At 42.4% G+C, this 19847-nt stretch overlaps 2 protein-coding genes across 3 annotated transcripts; both read left to right on the forward strand.

Annotated features, from left to right (window-relative positions):
• The first annotated feature begins 8007 nt into the window (after nucleotides 1-8007).
• LOC311325711 (aquaporin-1-like) lies at nucleotides 8008-10498 on the forward strand. Its single transcript, XM_084458452.1, has 4 exons — nucleotides 8008-8418; nucleotides 9116-9277; nucleotides 9488-9568; nucleotides 9944-10498. Exons 1-4 carry the CDS (start codon nucleotides 8056-8058, stop codon nucleotides 10124-10126), a joined length of 789 nt encoding a protein of 262 aa, XP_084314578.1. The 5' UTR covers nucleotides 8008-8055; the 3' UTR covers nucleotides 10127-10498.
• Nucleotides 10499-11868: 1370 nt separating this feature from the next.
• On the forward strand, nucleotides 11869-15715 carry LOC311325710 (aquaporin-1-like; the record flags this gene model as incomplete). Of its 2 annotated transcripts, none has more annotated exons than XM_084458451.1 (4): nucleotides 11869-12234; nucleotides 14340-14501; nucleotides 15211-15291; nucleotides 15472-15715. In XM_084458451.1, 4 exons carry the CDS (start codon nucleotides 11869-11871, stop codon nucleotides 15670-15672), a joined length of 810 nt encoding a protein of 269 aa, XP_084314577.1. In that variant the 3' UTR covers nucleotides 15673-15715. The 2 variants fall into 2 exon arrangements, with proteins under 2 accessions (XP_084314577.1, XP_084314576.1); XM_084458450.1 differs by lacking the exon at nucleotides 11869-12234 and adding an exon at nucleotides 13857-14216.
• Nucleotides 15716-19847: the final 4132 nt, after the last annotated feature.

Raw genomic sequence — 19847 nt, forward strand, 5'->3', positions numbered from 1 at the left:
TTTTTTTGTTTGTTTACTGTTTCTGTACGCCTTCTTTTCTTTCTGTTTTTCTTTGGTGTTGGTGTATTTTATGTTTGTTTTGCTGCGGTGTCTACCTGTTGCTATTTGTTTTATGTCTTGGGTCCCCTCCCAAAAAGCAGCCTATGCAGCTTACTCTGGGGTTTCCCTTTCATAAATTGTGTATCTTAATGTGTCTGGTGACTGGATTTATTGAATGTCGATGTATGAATAAAAGTGTATCGTATCATATCGTATCATATCGTATTGCAACATTGTAGGATTTCCTTCCAAAGACACTTTTTGGTATCCTGCCAATTAATAATAATAATAGCAGAACATTTCATGACAACTGAATCGCAATATTGCAGTTATTGTTTCCAGTGGAGGTAGAAGTGTATCAGTAAAATTATACATTCACATACTGTTTCAGTGAGTGGATGGCTTATCAATACTCTAATAACATTCCACCCAGTCTAGACAAGCATCCCTTATTTGATCAACACTTGTATCTGGTATTGACATGTTCCGAGAAGCTTTCTATTATCCGAGTAGAGGAGCTGGTGACTCTTCTCTGGGGTCACACCGTGGTTAGGAGGTTAGTACCTGTGCCTTGAGTTATATAACATACTGTAGGGGAATATGGTTAAGAAAGGTGACGGGTGCCTATTACTTTTTACCACCCTCCACGGATTCAGAAGCACAAAGTTCTCTGTTTTCCTTCAAATCCTGACATGACACTATATCTCATCAGGCTTTAAAATTATCTGGAGGGAAGGGATGTACTCGAAAACACACCTGAATAGTAAATAATGATTGGCTCAGACATCGGTATCCCCACTATTCAAATACCAAATTCTTATCTCAACAGCTGTTGAGAAGTGTTTGAATGTTATAGATGTACTGCCTGCCTCTTAGATAAACAATACATTAAAATTACAAGACTCCATTTGGGTCTGGGAGTATCCCATGATCTATCATATAATTTATTTACATTATTATTTAATACATTTCCTGAGCTCCTAACCATGTTGCAGGAGGGGAGCCAACATGGCTTCGGGCTGCAGACACCATAAATAACAGCAAAGGGTGTTCTTTTGTTCTTACTACCCAGGGTCCAGCTGTATGGAGGCAGTCTCATGCGCGTCTCACCAACCTGTATGAGGTGCCTGTGAGGGGTACAGGAGAATTACTGTCTCTTTCCAACCTCCCCTTGTTTTGTTACGACATTGAGCTCATCAAACTGAGAAGGACCAGGTTGTTTTTCTTTGCAGGAGGACAGATATAAATTACTGTATTGAAACAGGTGAAAGAAAACTAGAAAGTACATTTCCTGGAGAAAATGTGAGGTGGGCTAGCTGCTGCAGCTGTATGTAACAGCTACTGCTAGAACTACTATGGACCGGGCAATCTCCATGCACCCACCGGCGAAGACCGTGCGTCTCTAGCCCACTCAGGGGCTGAAAAGTGGGTTCTGTGGCGTGAATAGTGGCGTGGCGGCGAGGCTCCGCCCCTTTTGGTCATAGCCAGTCAGGGAGGGTGTACTCCTCTACAGGCTACCCACCGGCCCCCACCAGTGAAGATCATGTGTCTCTATTCCACTTTGTCTGAGTTCTGTGCTACCACATTAGTTAAAAAAGGGTGCCTGTACCTTTAAGAGAGGCTGCACATGCACACAAATTCAAAAAAAGCAACAGCTGCCACCATTCTAATCCCAACTGACACTCTGATCCTAGACATGGTCCGCTTCAGACAGCTCTATCGCGAAAACTATGAATGTTACAGCTTATATATTGACACCATAGGATTCCTGAGAACTTGCAGAACATTTCTATGTATAATATGTCCGTATAGCTTAAACACTGTAGGCATGGCGACAAGTTAGAAAAAGTGTAAAAATGCAAAATTAGCAGCTCAAACGTTAGTGTGGCACCAAATGTTTCAATGGGGACCGCAGTTGCCGAACAAATCGTCATACCTCAAAAACGATAAGTCACACAGCTTAGATACTTACATTGTACGAATCAGCACAGTTGTGTGAACGTTTTGAAAATGCAAAATTATGTGACGTGACATATCAGGTTATGGTAGAAGGCTGTAATCGTGCAGTCATTTGTCAATCAGCCAGGTCAGGATTAGATCGTTGCTAGGGCGATCAGAACATTCTAGCGTCTCTACTGTCTTGTTGGATTACCCAATCCTAGCAGCTGCTGTTTACTGCTGACTGGTCAAGAGGAAATGCATCCAGGAGCATTCCCTATTAGGTTTAGACTGGGTGGCCTAGCAAAAGGTAGCAGAGTTCAGTCCCTCTCTACTGTGGCAGGCTAGCAATACTGTGTTTATATGGAAAACAACAAAAAGGTGAAGTTTTGCCTACTTCACTACGTATTTTGTAAACAGCATCCTCCAAAAATGTAAACTTCAAGGGGTAATCATCATAAGACATTGGAAGTATGCCTGCAGTTAGTTGTAACCTGGTGGTAGTTAAACCCGTTATGTCACCACTAGCCTTTTATTATTTCTGGACTTCTTTTGTGGACTTCTTTTTATAACTCAGGAACTTTATGTTATGCCAATAGACACATGGTTCAGAATCCAGGACCATAAAGGTTAATATAGATAATAAAGGGTTATCTCATCAAAAGAGCAGTTCTATGGTAGCTAAGCTGAAATGCAATATTACTGTTTGCTATTCATCAGACATAGGACACACCTGACTCAGACTTTGATAAGGTCTCTAATGATCCATATATAGTTTATTTAGATTTAGATGCAGGCTTTCTGCATCAGTGTGTCAATAAAAGGATTTCAAAGATTTCACGACATTGGAGACATTCGCATGATTTTGCAATCGAGGAGACGCTCTCACGCCACTGTAAGTCTGCCCAAATAAATAGACTGTATACGTACAGTATCATGTGTCCAAACAAATTCCCCACACAAGTTGTTGGAAGTGATCAAGTGCCTATCTGCCACCCCCACCCCCCCCCCCCCCCCCCCCCCCGACAGGGTGGTTGCCCCGCCAAAGCATCCGGTGTGACCTCATCCACAGAGCTCCTAAAACATGATAGGCTCTCACAAACGAGAAGTCTATATCATTTCAGCAGTCGTCATGGCACCGAGGACCCCCGACTAAGCCTTTTAAAAAATGTTTTTGTGCACGTTTGCTAGAGGTGGAGGATACACGCATGGGGTCCCTGCAATTGTAATAAAGAGACAAAGAGCCAAGAGCCGCGCATGATAATTGTGGGGGTCGGGGTCCCCAGTAAAAGACCGGTGTGTCTGCAGCTCTGCCTGTCAGAGGAAGCCCTATAAACGGGCTGAATCTCAGTAAAGTCCTGTCATGTCCACAAGCTGCTACAGTATCCAGAGCCATGACCAGTGTGATTACAAATGACCCCAGTCAACCTTTGGCATTGACTTTGTTAAAAGTTGTTGTTGATGTCAGTTAGGGTTAGGGTTATAGTATCTATAATGTTTTCTTCTGAAGAGATGGGATGATAAAGCTGAATAAGTAGTGATTTTGTGTGTAACAAATGTGTCTGACCTCACAAGTGATCAAGTGAACATTCCCGTAAGGTGTGGGAATTGGGAACCAATGATTGAATATCAGCCCAAAATTCTATTGAAGTTGCAATAATAAACAGTTGACACTAAAGCTCCCCTAGTTGCCGTTTCATTGTGGAAGCCAGATGAGGAAAAAACATTAGGATTGTTAATTCTTCTGGTCCTGAAAAGCCACATAATACCCTTAACAATGGAAATGTACAGTATGGGGGCATGAGATTGTGAGGACAGAGTCAGCAAAAGTTACGCATGATGGGAGCTGGGAATGCATTGACTTGTAATGACTTGTTTGGCTACAAAAAGTTAAACTATAAGACATTTTTTAATTTTTGTTAGTTAAGTTAGAGTGTACAAACAAATAGCCTTACATGGAACAGGTCCATTGTATTTTGGGTTTCCGTGGAGGTCCAGACCCTCTGACAGTTGCATAACTGATGGGGCTGTCTGGGTCACTTCTATGGTGTACCGAGCTGAACCACTCATTAAGAGCCAGCTCTCATGTTTGTGATTTGGAAGCTAATACTACTGTCGCCAGCAGTTGAATGGAAGCCTTTGAGGGAGACTGCCGGCCATCTCGTGATGTGATCTGCGGGTTTCCGAGTGCTCCATACACCCGGTGACACTTCCCGACTGTCACACTTAAGGAAGCCCCGGAGGTTGTGAACAATCAGGTGCGCCACACAATTTTAGACAAGGTTCTACTTTCACGATCAAGAGGATCCATGCTATTCATCCATGCTATTCATACTGTAAGTCTTTTGTCTCAGTCCACTTTCACACGCTTGTAGCTAAATTCCTCTCCTTGTCAGTGTGAAGTCACTGTGAAGAATGCACTATAGATTTTCCTTTCAAACCACTAAATCAATCTATTCATCTTGATGGCTGCACTTTATGATAGCTATCCTTTATAAGCCATTTGTAAACCATTTCTAGAAAATAATGTATACATGATCAGGATAGTATTAATAAATATATAGAGCCAATGTATGAGGTTGACGCAGGATTGCACCTATAACACATAATTTATTATAGCTAATCACCATCTACCCATGGTTTATAAAATTGTACTCAAGACAATAAGTAATATTATTATTCCAAAGAAAACTATGGGTCCTCTGTTTGATGCATTCATTTCCTTGGGTTTGACACAATCTACTGTAGGAAAGTACCACTGGAATTTCTCTCCCAACCAAATTGTATGAACCAATTAGATATGTTTGAGCAATTAGTGAAATGAGTTTCCCACTGTCACAAACAGTTTTTGCGGGTCGCTGGATCTCTGTGTTGTCCATTCAATCCTCGACCCTCCAACATGTTTATTCAAGCATCGGCTCAACCCCACAGGCCCTCGTGTACAGTTTTGTTCTGTATGTAGTACAAAACCATCTTTGCTGTTTTTAGCACTACTTAGCATTTCCTGCACCATTGGACTTTTCTAGCATTTCAGCACAGCAGTGGCCGTCTGTGCAAACAGTCTGCCAAGCCACCCATTTGTTAGAATCTGCAAAACATCTATCTGGGATGACTCCCTCACTAAATGTGTGCTTTCAAAGATTCTATACATTCTTCTGTGTAGCATCCCTTGACCCCCTCGCAATTCAATATGCCCCTCTCCCTTAAGCCACTCTTTATCTTCACTATAAAGTGTGTTATGACATCCCACTACGAGGTGGACCAAAACGTTCTGCTGGACTTTATTAGCCAGGATCTATCATCGTATCCGTGGTGTCAGCTTGAGGTATGTCGGCTTCAGGTTTGACAAAGTGGTCATAAAGTAAAGTCTTACTGTATGTCCCAGAACCAGAAACATGTACTCTAAGCTGAGAGCCCCACCTGGATGTAACCAGCCAAAGTATTGACTGTCTTCTGAGTTTAGAGCGAGCCTCTGATTGTTGCATTGTGTGTTTATAACATGTTTCCACATCTCCAGCTTAGCCTGCGCTGATAATCAATTTTCTCTTACAGTATCTCAACCTAAATACAGACTTGTTGTTGTTGTTGTTGTTGTTGTTGCTGCTGTTGTTGTTGTTGTTGTACGTAGGCCTGGAGGCATGAAATGGTGTTGGACACAATTTGTAAATTTATTCCATATAAATGAAAACTAATTTGCAGAAATTGAATTAAACTGAGATCAATACATCAAAATCAGAGCCAGCCATGGAGAGCTGCGAATTAGATTCCAAAAACACTCCAAAAAGGAATAATGTACATGTGCCCCTTGGGTAATAAATTAATAATGTAACAGCAAATCATGCTTCCTTCCTTCATTGATGAATACATGCAGCATCTTTATCATGGCTTCTGGTCCTGGTCACCAAAGACAACGAGGCCACAAGGACACACATTTGAGGAGCTCTGAATGGAGCATGTGTAACTGTATGCTTGCCCATTTAGAGGTGGCACAGTTAATCATTGATAGGTCATAAGTTACTCGGCGGCAACACTGTCTCTCATCCCCCTAGTTGTGTCAGTGTGCTGAAATTAGATATGTAATTAGCTACTTCAATACTCCAAGTTTCTAATTAAAAACTTGCTTTTATCCTAATTTGAGAGGCATCCATGCATTCTCGTCATCTGACTACTTCTTTACAGTGAGTATTTGGTACACACTGCATCAACTTAATCAATGTTGTAACAAATTGCAAGGGTGACAAAATGGTAATCTTATATTCAATAAAGTACTATTATACTCCTCCTCCTACTCCTCCTACTAATACTACTACTACTCCTACTACTACTCCTACTACTACTACTACTACTACTACTACTACTACTACCACTACTACTACTACTACTACTACTACTACTACTTCTACTACTACTCCTACTACTACTACTACTACTACTACACTACTACTACCACTACTACTCCTACTACTACTACTACTACTACTACTACTACTACTACTAGTATTACTACTACTACTACTACTACCACCACTACTACCACTACTACTACTACTACTACTACTACTACTACTTCTACTTCTACTACTACTCCTACTACTACTACTACTTCTACTACTACTACTACTACTACCACTACTACTACTACTACTACTACTACTACTACCACTACTACTCCTACTACTACTACTACTACTATTAGTACTACTACTACTACTACTACCACCACCACTACTACTACTACTACTACTACTACTACTACTACTACTACTACTACTACTACTACTACTGCTATACTACTACTACTACCACTACTACTACTACTACTACTATTACTACTCCTACAAGGGATACGTGTTACCAGATTGTTTTCTCTTGCGGTGGGGGGTGTCAGTCATCCATGATTCAGTGGAGGTCAGACGCCGGTCATTTGTAGAATATGTTTGACTCTTTAGTACAGTATTTCCCCATCTCTAACCAGCATTAACTAAATGTCCTTTCTGTTCTTTTCCACATCCGTCAAGCTCTCCATGACTAGCAGAACAGGAGAATTTAACAACACTTCAGACTATTTACAGTAATAAAACAAAGATAAGCATATAAAAAAGGACAGCTGACAGCCCTGTTTATGGATGCCTGACATGATGCAAGTCATATGCCGCTTTTTTGTTTCTTTTTACATCTAAACACATATTTAGATAAAGGAGATATTATATCATATCAAAGAAGTACTCCTCCACTTGTGTTCTGAAGGATATAATATATCAAATCATGTTTAGTAGTACTCCACTTATGTTCTGAAGGAGATATTCAAATAAATGTAATAGTACTCCCCCCTTGTGTTCTGAAGAAGTTAGAGATTCATGTCTATTTTCACCCAGTTCACAACAAAGAGGAGATTCTCAGATGTTTGTTTGGCTTCCATAAATAGATACAATGTGCATTCTCCTCTTTGTGCAATGCCCTCTTTGTCTTCTCGTCTTGGTGTGCTACGTTCCCTGTGCCTCAGTGTGGGAACTCTAAAACCCACATTCAGGATGTCCTATGAGTGGCAGGTCTGAGACAGGCAGACAAATTCCTAAAATAAAAAAAAGTGTCGAATAGGCCAAAGCTTAAACAACTATCCCACTATGTACATAGGCAGCATGAAATAAATCCCCATTAGACATAATTTTCAGTCATTCAAAATATGTGCTTCTGGAGTCCAATCTCACGTGGAAATTATAAATGGAACAAATTGTGACTGGTTACAACGTCGTTCTCCACCCTCTACTGCTACAGAAGTTCAAAGAGCAGAGGGGTGAGAGTTCTGAGGGGGAGGTACAGAAAGGAGTGAGGGACACGAGGGAGGGGGGTGTAGAGGGACGTAGAGCAGAGAGAGAGAGAGGGAGAGGGAAGAAAAGCCTTTTGGATTTCTCATTAATTCAGCATGCTCGTCCCTTTCACTCCGTTAGAACCCGCCTCCTTCCATTATCAGTCCCAGGCCTTATAAGTGCAGCCTGTTGCTGGTGTTTGTGAGTACACACATCTCAGAGGACCACTACGGGCCCCCAATCCAGCCAGTCAGCCAGCCAGCCAGCCAGCATGAGAGAGTTCAAGAGCAAAGCGTTCTGGAGGGCCGTTCTGGCCGAGCTCGTTGGCATGACCCTCTTCATATATCTCAGCATCTCCGCGGCCATTGGGAACACGAATAACAGCAATCCGGACCAGGAGGTCAAAGTTGCTCTGACCTTTGGGCTGGCCATCGCCACGTTGGCCCAGAGCCTGGGGCACATCAGTGGAGCCCACCTGAACCCCGCTGTCACCCTGGGCTTGCTGACCAGCTGCCAAATCAGTGTCTTCAAGGCGGTGATGTACATCGTGGCGCAGATGCTGGGTTCTGCCTTGGCTAGTGGCATTGTGTACGGTGCACGGCCAGCCAACACTGCTGCATTGGGGGTCAACGCTGTGAGTATTACTTTTAAATGAAACCGAATGAAAATAATGTGTGATGTAGACATGTTATTATTTTGAGAGGTATAATATGCTGATCTCTCTCAAAACAGAAAAGCTGTCATATGTGCAATGTGTGTCATGTGTGCACACAAACAGTATAGAGCTCTTTCAGTTACAACTTTAAGTGAAAAACACCTTGCCTGTGTCCCTGCATGACGACCCTGCAATGTTCAATTTGGGTTAACTACATTTAGACTTGAAATGGTACATAATTGGGCGCCCTTGATGCACATTAGGGCATGCTACGCTGGCTGCTAACAGAATCAATATGATGTTGTTTGATTAATGTTTGTTGATTAAACAATACTGTTGATGCCTCTGCTGTCTGACTTTAGACATACTGCTCTATGTTGTCCTCCCCATGCCAACAAAACAACATGCTTGTCTGTAAAGTAGACTTGTTATAATGGCGTGGCTCTCTTACTGTAAATAGGCATAGTATTGTAATTTGAATTTTCCTACAAATGTAAAATGACTGAGTAAACTAACTTTGCTAAATTACAGCCAGACCCTTCAGGCAAATTAGTTCAACCTTTGGCCAGCAGTTACGAAATAGGAAATGTTAGTGGATATACACCTATACATCAAGCATGATGCAGACTGACAACGTGTTCCTGTTTTTCTTTGGCTTCCCCTGTCACCCTTGCAGCTCAACGGAGTCACGCCCGGTCAAGGCATCGGTATCGAACTGCTGGCCACCTTCCAGCTCGTGCTGTGTGTCATTGCAGTAACTGATAAAAGGCGACGAGATGTTACAGGCTCTGCTCCCCTTGCCATTGGCCTCTCAGTCTGCCTGGGACACTTGGCAGCCGTAAGTTACTCAGTCTGCCACACTATCTAGTTTTCACATTGTCAAGGCATCATACAGGCGGGAACAACAACTATGAAAGGCAAAGACTTACATATTTGACACTGCTCATGCTTAAACATGAAAAATTGTTTCTTACACTGATGTATCTGCAAAAAAACTACTGTATCCTACACTCTGATAACAAAATGTTCATATCAAACCATTTTTCAGATCAGCTACACAGGCTGTGGTATCAACCCTGCTCGCTCCTTTGGACCAGCTTTGATCATGAATGATTTCACTAACCACTGGGTAGGTCAGACTGCCACTATGCACTGTATGTGTCAAAGGCACAGCCAGACCCAGTATCATTAACAAAGCTCAATATTACAGTTTAATATCTTTAAGCCTGTTCATTGAACTACTTTCTACTTCTATGTTTTGAATAGACAAATGAATAAGCAACAGTATCTCTTGTTGTTTTACAATCACCCTGAGATAAAACACTACTAATAGTCCTGTGTGCTGTAATATGAATCGTCAATATTACATCATTGTTGATTGCCACCCCATCATAAGAGCATTCTTGCCAATGCGGATATGACGTTGGTGGTTGGTTTTTATTTATTAAACCTTTACGTTGGTCCAGGGTCTGTGTTCTGATCTGAGGTTCTTGACCCACTGCAGGTGTACTGGGTGGGACCAATGTGTGGAGGTGTGGCTGCTGCTCTCATTTACGACTTCCTGTTGTACCCCAAATTCAACGACTTCCCTGAACGCATGAAGGTGCTGGTCAGCGGTCCAGTGGGAGACTACGACGTCAACGGAGCCGAGGACACAGCGGCCATAGAGATGTCTCAAACAAAGTAGTCTGGTCAGAGCAGCACCATATAGTGTATAGTACTACAGATATTCTCTCTACTCCTATCAAGAGTTTCAAAAGTCCTTTAACATGGCAGCATTTTGTATTATTTCAAAATACATATATACTTTTTAAATATTGGTTTAAGTTTTGTTTGTCTTGTTTATTTGTACCCAAACTTTCCCTTCAGCACACACTTCCATTCTATGAGGATCTTGAGAGAGATGAAATGTGTTAAAGAATTCCAATATCAGTATTCCATGTAGTCATTTGTTTTTGTACACATATTTGTATTTCTATCTGTTCATGTATGACTTTATTTCTTGAAGTGTATGTATTGTGTGGGCACTGTTGAATTATCTTTCACTTTTGTAAATAAATAAAACACCAGTTGGAAACAAGGTTATTTAGAAGTTATTTTCTATGGCGAAACCTTTTTATTTTACCACTGAATCATGGCATTCGTCATCATAGTTCCCATTTATAGTTCCCACTTATAGTTACCCAGAAGACACAAAATCCACCCACCCAGACTGGAAAAGTTTTTTTTTCATTTTTTTTTCTTACATCACCTCTGGATGATGTTACCAAGCCTCTGGACTGCGGTACCAGGTCACTGGATGGCGGTACCAGGTCACTGGATGGTGGTACCAGGTGACTGGATGGTGGTAAAGTTGGAAGCTGAAGGCTGAGGTTGACTCGTTTCTCATTCTAACCTCTGGTCTATGCTGTTTGACACACTGAAGGAATGAGAATGGCTGTTTTCTGTCAGGATTCTAACCTCATCTCTCTCACAGCTGCATGTCAATGAGTTTGTTTTAAACTCTGCATGAAGCTGCTCAAAATAGAAAAGGACTTAACAATTGCAAGATTTTATGAAAAGATCCTATTAGTTTCTACTGAGCTTCCAAAGTTACCAAAGCATCAATTTGATTTGAAAACATGATTTAGTTGTGCACTGTTTCTTGGGCACTTTTAAACTGGAACATGTACAGTAGCCTACTTCACTGTAATTATCATTCATGCAACAGTGTGAATAGATTCAACTTTAATGAGACTAATTGCTTTGCTCGAGTATAGAACGCATCAGCTCACAGCCTAATTAATTACATTATATGGTTGATATTATAATTTCAGTTGCCTTTATCCTGAATGGGGCCTATTCATGTGGCGTGAATGTTTCAAGGTTTGCTTGCAAGTGAATAAAATCAACAAACTTAGTGGGAATATAGAAAATGTTTTACAAAGAAGCTGAACTTACTTAATTTGTAATGACATGGCTGTCTGTGCAGAACATATCCTCCTCCTTCAATGGTACAGACCATTTCAGCCTGTAAATGGCCTTCACGGTATGACTTCAGTGCATTCATTAGTATGTGGGGGGATATCATGGTTTCACACACATCCCGGCCCTGCTGCTTTCCAGACCCTGACGACAGCGTGTGATCAGAGGCAGCAGTGCCTCCTGTTTGATTCAAAGAGTACTGACGAGGGTCACATCCCTCTTGTCGTTGTGATCATTACCTTATTGGTCTCAGCTGTTTCCAATCAGACAGGATCCTTAAAGGACACAACAGATGACTCTACCCAAATGTTTTACTCAGAATGCTCTGTTTGGTTTAGTGACACCTGAGAGGAGGGTGAAAAACATATTATCCCAGTTTTAGCTGACCAGCTTCATTATAGCATCTGCCTGGTGGATCATATGTGTGCCTGATTTGGCTCCTGGTTTGTAGCTTTCTATCAGATCATGGCGGCAGAAATCAAACGCTGCTTGTTTTGGAGGGCAGTCGGGGCCGAGCTGCTGGGCATGGTTGTGTTTGTCTATGTTGGCCTCTCTGCCACCATCGGAAATAAGAACAACAGCCACCCTGACCAGGAGGTGAAGGTGGCCCTGGCGTTCGGATTAGCCATGGCCACGCTGGTCCATAGCCTGGGTCACATCAGCGGAGCCCACCTGAACCCAGCCGTCACTCTGGGTCTGCTGGTCAGCTGTCAGATCAGTGTGCTGAGAGCCGTGTTCTACGTTCTAGCTCAGATGCTGGGGGCGGTTCTAGCTGGTGGCATTGTGTACGGCTTGAGGCCAAACACCACGGATTCCCTTGGCATTAACAAGGTGAAGGAGTGCGTGTTGATTATTAATTGTGTTAATTTTAGCTCATGGAGTGGAGATGTGTGAATTGATGTGTGAAGAATGGTGGTCGGGCCTTGCGTCGATCTAGTGATATTTTGAAGGAGTTGTTTTGCAATTCCAAGGATGAGCCATCCACTGCTCATCCTTTGTGCCAATACAATAATAATTTGTGTTGTAGAGTGTCCCAAAATGTCACCTTGGGATTTAAAGGCCAAAATCAGAGTTTAATCAACAGACAATCGACCGATCAGTGCCCATGTGTTAAGGTAGAAGTTGCAGTTTCCACTATGAAGTGTTATTTATCGATGTACCAACCTGCAAATGATTTCTCCCTCTGATTTTGACCTTTCACAATAAGCTGTCACACCTTGGCAGCCATTACAGGGGCTGAAACCGCACATCGCCTTATCTTGCAGCTCCCTCTGTTTGGACCATTCTCTGAATTAAGCTAATGTCATTGTACTTTCCTGGAGGTGGAGGAGAAATGATTGAATGCTTTCCTGTTCCTTCTCCTCTCCCTTTTAGCTGAACGGAATCAGCGCAGGTCAAGGCTTTGGCGTAGAGTTTGTGCTCACACTCCAGTTGGTCTTGTGTGTCATAGCAACTACTGATAAAAGGCGCCGGTGTGACATCACAGGCTCGGCGCCCTTGTACATTGGGCTCTCCGTAGTGCTGGGACACCTAGCAGGGGTGAGGAAATCAAATCGTTCATTGTTTTTCACAAGGCTGGAAAATGTCGCACGCCTTCGCAGCAGGTCAGCACTTGGACGGTGTACATGTGAACTGACCTTGAACCCGGGCGTGCCTCGCCTTTTGAGAGGGAGCCAGAGAGACAAGTGCGACTTCCTCAAACTTAACCGTTATTTCTCCAGATCAGCTACACAGGATGTGGGATCAACCCAGCCAGATCCTTCGGTCCTGCAGTTATTTTGGAGTCTTTTGATGACCATTGGGTATGTTCAAACCATGAGCTGGAACACCTAGATAGTCCCCATCAAAATGACTGCTCTTCTTTGTCAGGGATACAATGAAGATATGTATTTTTGTCTTGTGTTCCAGGTGTACTGGGTTGCGCCTATGAGTGGAGGCATAGTGGCAGCCCTCGTCTATGACTTCCTGCTGTGCCCCAGGTCCGAGGCCATGAGCAAGAGAGTGAATATCCTGTCTTTCGGCCCACATCTGGAGGACGGAGAAGTTCGGGAGCCTCTGCTGGAGGGTGGTGGATGTGCAGAGTGTTCCAAGAAGTGAATGACCCAAAACTTCAGAAAAGCCTTCGATTTGTTAATTGATTACTGGAATAAAGCACTTGGAACCTGCTTTTGGGGTTTACTGTAACTTGCTGGTTTCTTATTTCACCAATTGGTCTTGAATAAGCTTCAGTGTGAACTGTGAAGCTACCTCTTTTCATTTCGCCATGGTTTTCAGTCTTGAGGTTGAGGTTCAACAGCTTTAAAGGGTAGTGTTGGAAGAGGGGTTAAACCGTCAAGTCTCTTGTGAATTTCTTTTCCTGTTTGTGATAGTCAGCCTCCTCCTACTAGGGTTCAACGGTATAAAGGCTGCATGCTTGGCCAGCAGAGCCTGGTAATATGGACAACACACCAACAATGATGGGAGAACTCAAAACCTGGACATTTTGGCGGGCTGTTCTAGCCGAACTACTTGGCATGGTCCTATTTATATTTATTGGTATTTCTTCAGCCGTTGGGAACTCACATAATACTAGGCCTGACCAGGAGGTGAAGGTGGCCCTGGCGTTTGGATTAGCTATCGTCACACTGGCCCATAGCCTGGGTCACATCAGTGGAGCCCACCTGAACCCGGCCATCACTCTGGGTCTGCTGGTCAGCTCTCAGATCAGTGCGATAAGAGCCGTGCTCTACATTGTAGCTCAGATGCTGGGGGCGGTCATAGCCACTGCTATTGTGTATGGAGTTGCGCCAGATTCTAATTTAGGGGTCAATGTGGTGAGTTTTTTTTATTTTTACATGTCTCATATCCTATGAAATTGTCTTAAATTAGTGGGTTCACTCAAATTTTAACTGTACAAGTACTTTTAGAAACTGATAAGATTCACCTGTGTTCCCCAGCTGAACGAGATAAGCAGCGGCAAAGGTTTCTGCATTGAGTTCCTAGCCACTCTCCAGCTGGTCCTTTGTGTCCTTGCAGTCACTGATAAAAGGCGATCTGATGTCACCGGCTCTGCACCCCTGGCTATCGGCCTCTCTGTGGGTCTGGGGCATCTAGCAGCTGTAAGTGAATGAAGAACAGGCTTCTAGCCAGGGGCCCTGTAAGGGGGAGGGGAGCTTAGGATGATTCGAAGGGCCCTGCACTGACAGAGGCCCTCATAAACCACTATTATTATTATTATTATTATTATTATTATTATTATATATGTTGCTATTATTATTATTTGTAGTAGTAGTAGTAGTAGTAGTAGTAGTGTTTGTTCGGTCTAGATTTGGGGGGCCCAATATTCTATTCTTTCATAGGTCCCCAAATGTCTAGCTCCTGCCAGTGTCTGTTATAAACAAACTTGAGAAGAGGCATACAATCTGCTGGTTACTGTATTTTTACATTGATGAACAATACAGTATTTCCATAGGCCTACTATAAAATGCAAGAGGTAGCTTCCAAGGAAGATGTGTAATCTGACTTTTATTACATGCAACTGATAAGAAATAATATTGGCGGTTTGGCAAACATTAGTTCTGACAGGAACTCCTCTAAAAGTGGATCTAGCTCTCTGTCTAGTCTACAACTGCTCTTTCTTCTGTCTAGGATTGAGCCTTAAGCTATATTCTGTCTACAACTGCTCTTTCTTCTGTCTAGGATTGAGCCTTAAGCTATATTCTGTCTACAACTGCTCTTTCTTTGTGAAATGTCATTGAAAATGGTATTGTAATCCTGATATGATGTCGAATTTTGATGAGTCATATATTTCTTTCTTGTTATTCACAGATCAGTTTCACTGGCTGTGGTATAAATCCAGCACGATCCTTCGGGCCAGCTGTGATTCTGGAATACTTTGACAATCACTGGGTAATCTTTACTTTTCAAAACTTTTGTTTTGTTTTACTGTGTTATCATGGTAAACTTCATAATTTAATTCCTGGTTTCCTGTATGTACAGTAAAGTGTACAGTCTACTACAGTATCTTCACCTTCAGTAGGCTATAAAGATAAGGATTGTTGTCACTGGCAATGTTTCTGCTGTCATCAGGTATATTGGCTTGGTCCAATGTGTGGAGGTGTAGCGGCATCGCTGATCTACGACTTCCTCCTATATCCACGAAGCACTGAGGCCAGCCATCGCTGGCAGGTCCTGGTTAAAGGAGCAGAGGACGAGGAAGCAACCGAGGATCCCCGGGAAGGGAGTAGCAGCCCACTGAGCCCACGGTCTAGTCAGTGGCCCCGACGTTGAAAATGTATTCATCTGAACTGTTGTTGAAGTACATTTTCATCTAATTTTAGAGTTGCAATGATGTAGCCTATGTTGTTTGTTTTTTTAAATAAATTCTTCTTGGTGTAATTTTTGATACATTCTTCATACATTAAATTTTACTTTACTTTACATATTTTCCTTGTTTTTCATGTGTAGTGTAAGGTTTTCTTGTTTAAAGGGTTGTGATTCTTTAAATAAAGAGGATGTTTCGTTACCGTTTAGTTCACATTTCTGGTACTGTGAAGTGCTTCAAGTCTAAGCTAGGACCATGCACAGTGTAACACACAGTACATTATATTTAGCAGGATGTCCCTAGCAGCATGTCCCTATAAACACAATTGAATCATCAATGTTATCATTCTGTGTTGTTGACCTTGAAAAAGGTAATCAAATATTCATCAAATATTCCTAGGTCATTATGTTGAAGTACGCTGGAGGGAGTCCAGTGTCCTAACTGAAGCCAAACAACACAACGATCGGCTAATTCCACACTAAACCACTGTACAGTCGACTCCTAAAAACAGAATAATTAGAAAAGAAGTGGACGTCAGGGATAATTTCCTCCTTGGCCATGTTACAAGTCATGTCCTCCCTACAGCAGGACACAAGGTCCTTCTCAGGCACCCTGCTATAGATATTTAATGGCCCCCACACCCTGTGCTAATCATTAAGTAACCACAAAATAGTGAATAGGCTACTGAGATATTCTTGGCTGAACCAGCCGTCAGTGTAGGGAAAAACCTCTACTGTATGCTTGGATGAACACCCTCCTCATCCCATTAACCACTCTTAGTACTGTGCTCTGTATGAGATGATCATTAACCTCCATTTTCTTCACCCCAAATCATGTAGTAATCTGACTGGAGGATGGAGCAACCAAGGTCTACACTTTGCTGTACTTCAGCAACAGTGTTTTCTGCACTTTCTTTCGGTTTAGAACAATGCAAAGAGAATCAAAGGTATAAGACTGGTAAAAAGTCTCACAATCATACCAGTGAACATAGCAGAAAGAAGGAAACCATGCATTGCAAATACTAAACCATAAATGGACAAAAATGCATGTTATTTTTTCTCTACTCCAAAAGATTTAGAACTTAGAAAATTAGAATTTAGTATCTGTGTGAAGCAAAGTATGAAGAGCACATTATTTTTCAGCTTTGGATAATCTGGTAGCCTTATCTTATCTTATCTCACGCTTGAGGGACTTAATTACATCAACAATGCAGCAGAGATGTGCTCTAAAGCATCTCCGAGTCCCGGTCACAAACTGGGCCCATCTTTAAAGCTGCTATTGTATGTTTAACCTCTGAGGTCAAGCCATTGTGTTTGGCTCTTGTTTTCAAATTTGACGCATGAACAAAGCATTTCTTGTTTCCTCATTCATTTTTGATACAAACACCGTTTGTGTTTTTCAGATATTTTTAATTTCCTAAAACGTACAGTAACACCCACATCCATACTAAAGGTTTTGGTATCTTCATACTAGTATGCATAGGCCCACATTTCACCAGGTGGCATCATCAGCGTTTAATGGCCTCTGGATGCCTTATCTCATTTCTACAGAGAGTAGAAGCTGAACTGAGAATTTGAAGAGAAGGGTAACGGAACCATCTCTACCATACCACCACCACTACGAGCTCACAGCCCATCTTCACATTCCTGATGATGAGCGATGTTCAGGTCTTATCTGTAACCCCAGAGAGACTTAACACGTTACCTCCCTTACTGTTTTTCGTCAGTTATTGCTGGCCAAGTGTCAAAAACCACTGTGGTGGATGAGGGGTGGGGTGTGGGGGGCAAGGCTGAGATAGGCCTACGTACGGAGATGTTTAGAAATTGGAGGCGATGTTAAGTTGGACCATGATCAGAAAATGAGGAAAGAACTATTGCGCACAGTCATAGACTAGAATGAGGTGTCACTCAAAACTGCTGGGCCAAGCAGTCGTGACTTCCCTCTTTTGCCTCTGCCCTGACCACTCGAATGTAAGGAAAATGGTTCCTCAGCTCTTTTCTGCAGGGGCACGTTGACGATCAGGGACCACATTTTCACAGTTCTGTTGTGCTCAAACTGAAATGTGACACCTAAAGTTTAGTTAACAAGCTGACACTGCAGAAAACAATCAATTAAGTATCCTTCTCAATGATTTTGAATACAGCAGCATGCTTGCCTCTTTCATTACCCACATATCTAGCACTGAGAGTAGATGCTGATCCCAGTAGCATGGGCCAGTTCATGTAAGACCCACTGTAGAGGATATAACTTTCTGCGAGTGACTGTAGTCAGAGAGCTGAGGATGTGTCCATGCTTCTCTCAGTATCTTCAAGGACATTGCTACAAGAACAAATGTTACCCAACAAACTATGCAAAGCAAAATAGTGCTCATCACATCACAAAGACACAAAGCATGCTCACATGCGCAAATAAAATACTGTAACATAACATACTGTTTGTAGGCTGGGGTCAAAATTCACTTTTTAGCTCACCAGCCAAATGTCTGATACATGGAAAATTATACCCACCAAACTTTTTTTTTACCAGCCAAAACATAACATTTATACTTGAAATTAGGGATGCAGGATATATCTGCAATCATATCGGTATCGTCATTTTCTAATATATCGGTATCGGTCCAATGTGCAAAACAGGGCCGATGTGAACAACCAATAATTATTTCTGTCTAGCTGCTGTGTGTGTGGTTTCTGAGAGCAAACAATGTGGTAAATATATGATGTATCAGCTTAATCAAATGTTTTGGAAATAGAGTCAGTGTTTCCATGTGTTTTTCAGTATGTATAACATTTTATTATCATAGAAACTTGTTTTTATACAGAACATATCAAGATCGGTAAATATCGGTTATCGGCCATAGCAGCAATATTAATATCTGTTATCAGTATCAGCCCAAATTTTCATATCGGTGCATCCCTACTAGAAATGGTGCTCAGAGAGCACAGACCTCCACCCCTGTATGCATTTCATGGCTCTCTGCATGCCAAAATTGAATGGGTTCTAAATTGGCCCATGCTACACCCCTCCACTGAGTTTCATGAAAAGCAGTCTGGTAGTTTTTGTGTATCCTAGTTCAAAAAATGAATGGAGGTGAATGGCCGTCCGGGCCGTGTTTGGGTGGCTTGTGGCCTCGCCCTGTGATTCGCTGGGGCGGAGGTAAAAATGACTGGAGGTGAATGGTTGGCTGTATTTGGCCGGCTCTGTGATCGCCTCCTCAGGTCACATCCGGCGGGGGGCCAGTGTGATGCACTCCAGGCTCTCCCCCCTCACAGCCCAGTCCAAACCCTGTGTCTCTAGCACCTCCTCATTCCAGTTCCTAAATACACAGCTACACCTTATAAGGTTCCCAATCTGACAATTTACTATCTGTAGTCTAGCAGTCTATATAGTTGACCCTCATCTACTGATTCAATCATGGATGACAGTGACTGGATTGAATAACATTATAGTGGTGAATAAAAACAGTGGTCAGAGCAGATTCCTGGTGCCACAGCTCCTCAGTACAGGTGGGGTTGCAGTCCTGTCCCCCACTGAAAACAGTCAAGTAGCCAACACATTGCTAAATAACAAACTACTATCAATCAATCAATCAATCAAAGCTTTATTTGTATAGCGCATTTCATACCCAGAGGCAACACTAACTATAGTTGTAAGTGTGAGGCTTCAACAGGGCGGTCAGATCTCCTAGGCCGTCCGTTATCCGGACGACGGCTGCAGGGGGACCGAACAGGATGAGTTCGCCCTTGCTCTCATTTAGCTGGAGGAAATCTTTAGCCATCCAGTCTTTAATGTCTCTCAGACAGTCCATGAGACGGGCATATCCGTTTGGGTCAGCTGTGTCGAGTGGGAGGTAAAGTTGTGTGTGGTCTGCATAGCAATGAAATGAGATGTGGTGACGCTGGATGACTTGGCCGAGGGGGAGCATGGAGAGTGTGAAGAGAACCGGGCCTAGAATAGCTAGACAGACAGAAAGCTTTCCTCTGTGTATTAGCTGGGTATCTCACGAGTGCACAAGACTCCTTGGTTTTAAATATTCAGTTTATTAGGACCGAATTGGGTATGGTGCCATTTCAATATGATGCCCCATTTAAATGCAATAACCTGCAGACCCTGTTAAACTTAAATGTAAACTTAAAACGACAAC

This window comes from Borostomias antarcticus (assembly GCF_949987555.1).
Source record: "Borostomias antarcticus genome assembly, chromosome: 24".
Taxonomy (NCBI): Eukaryota; Metazoa; Chordata; class Actinopteri; order Stomiiformes; family Stomiidae; genus Borostomias; species Borostomias antarcticus.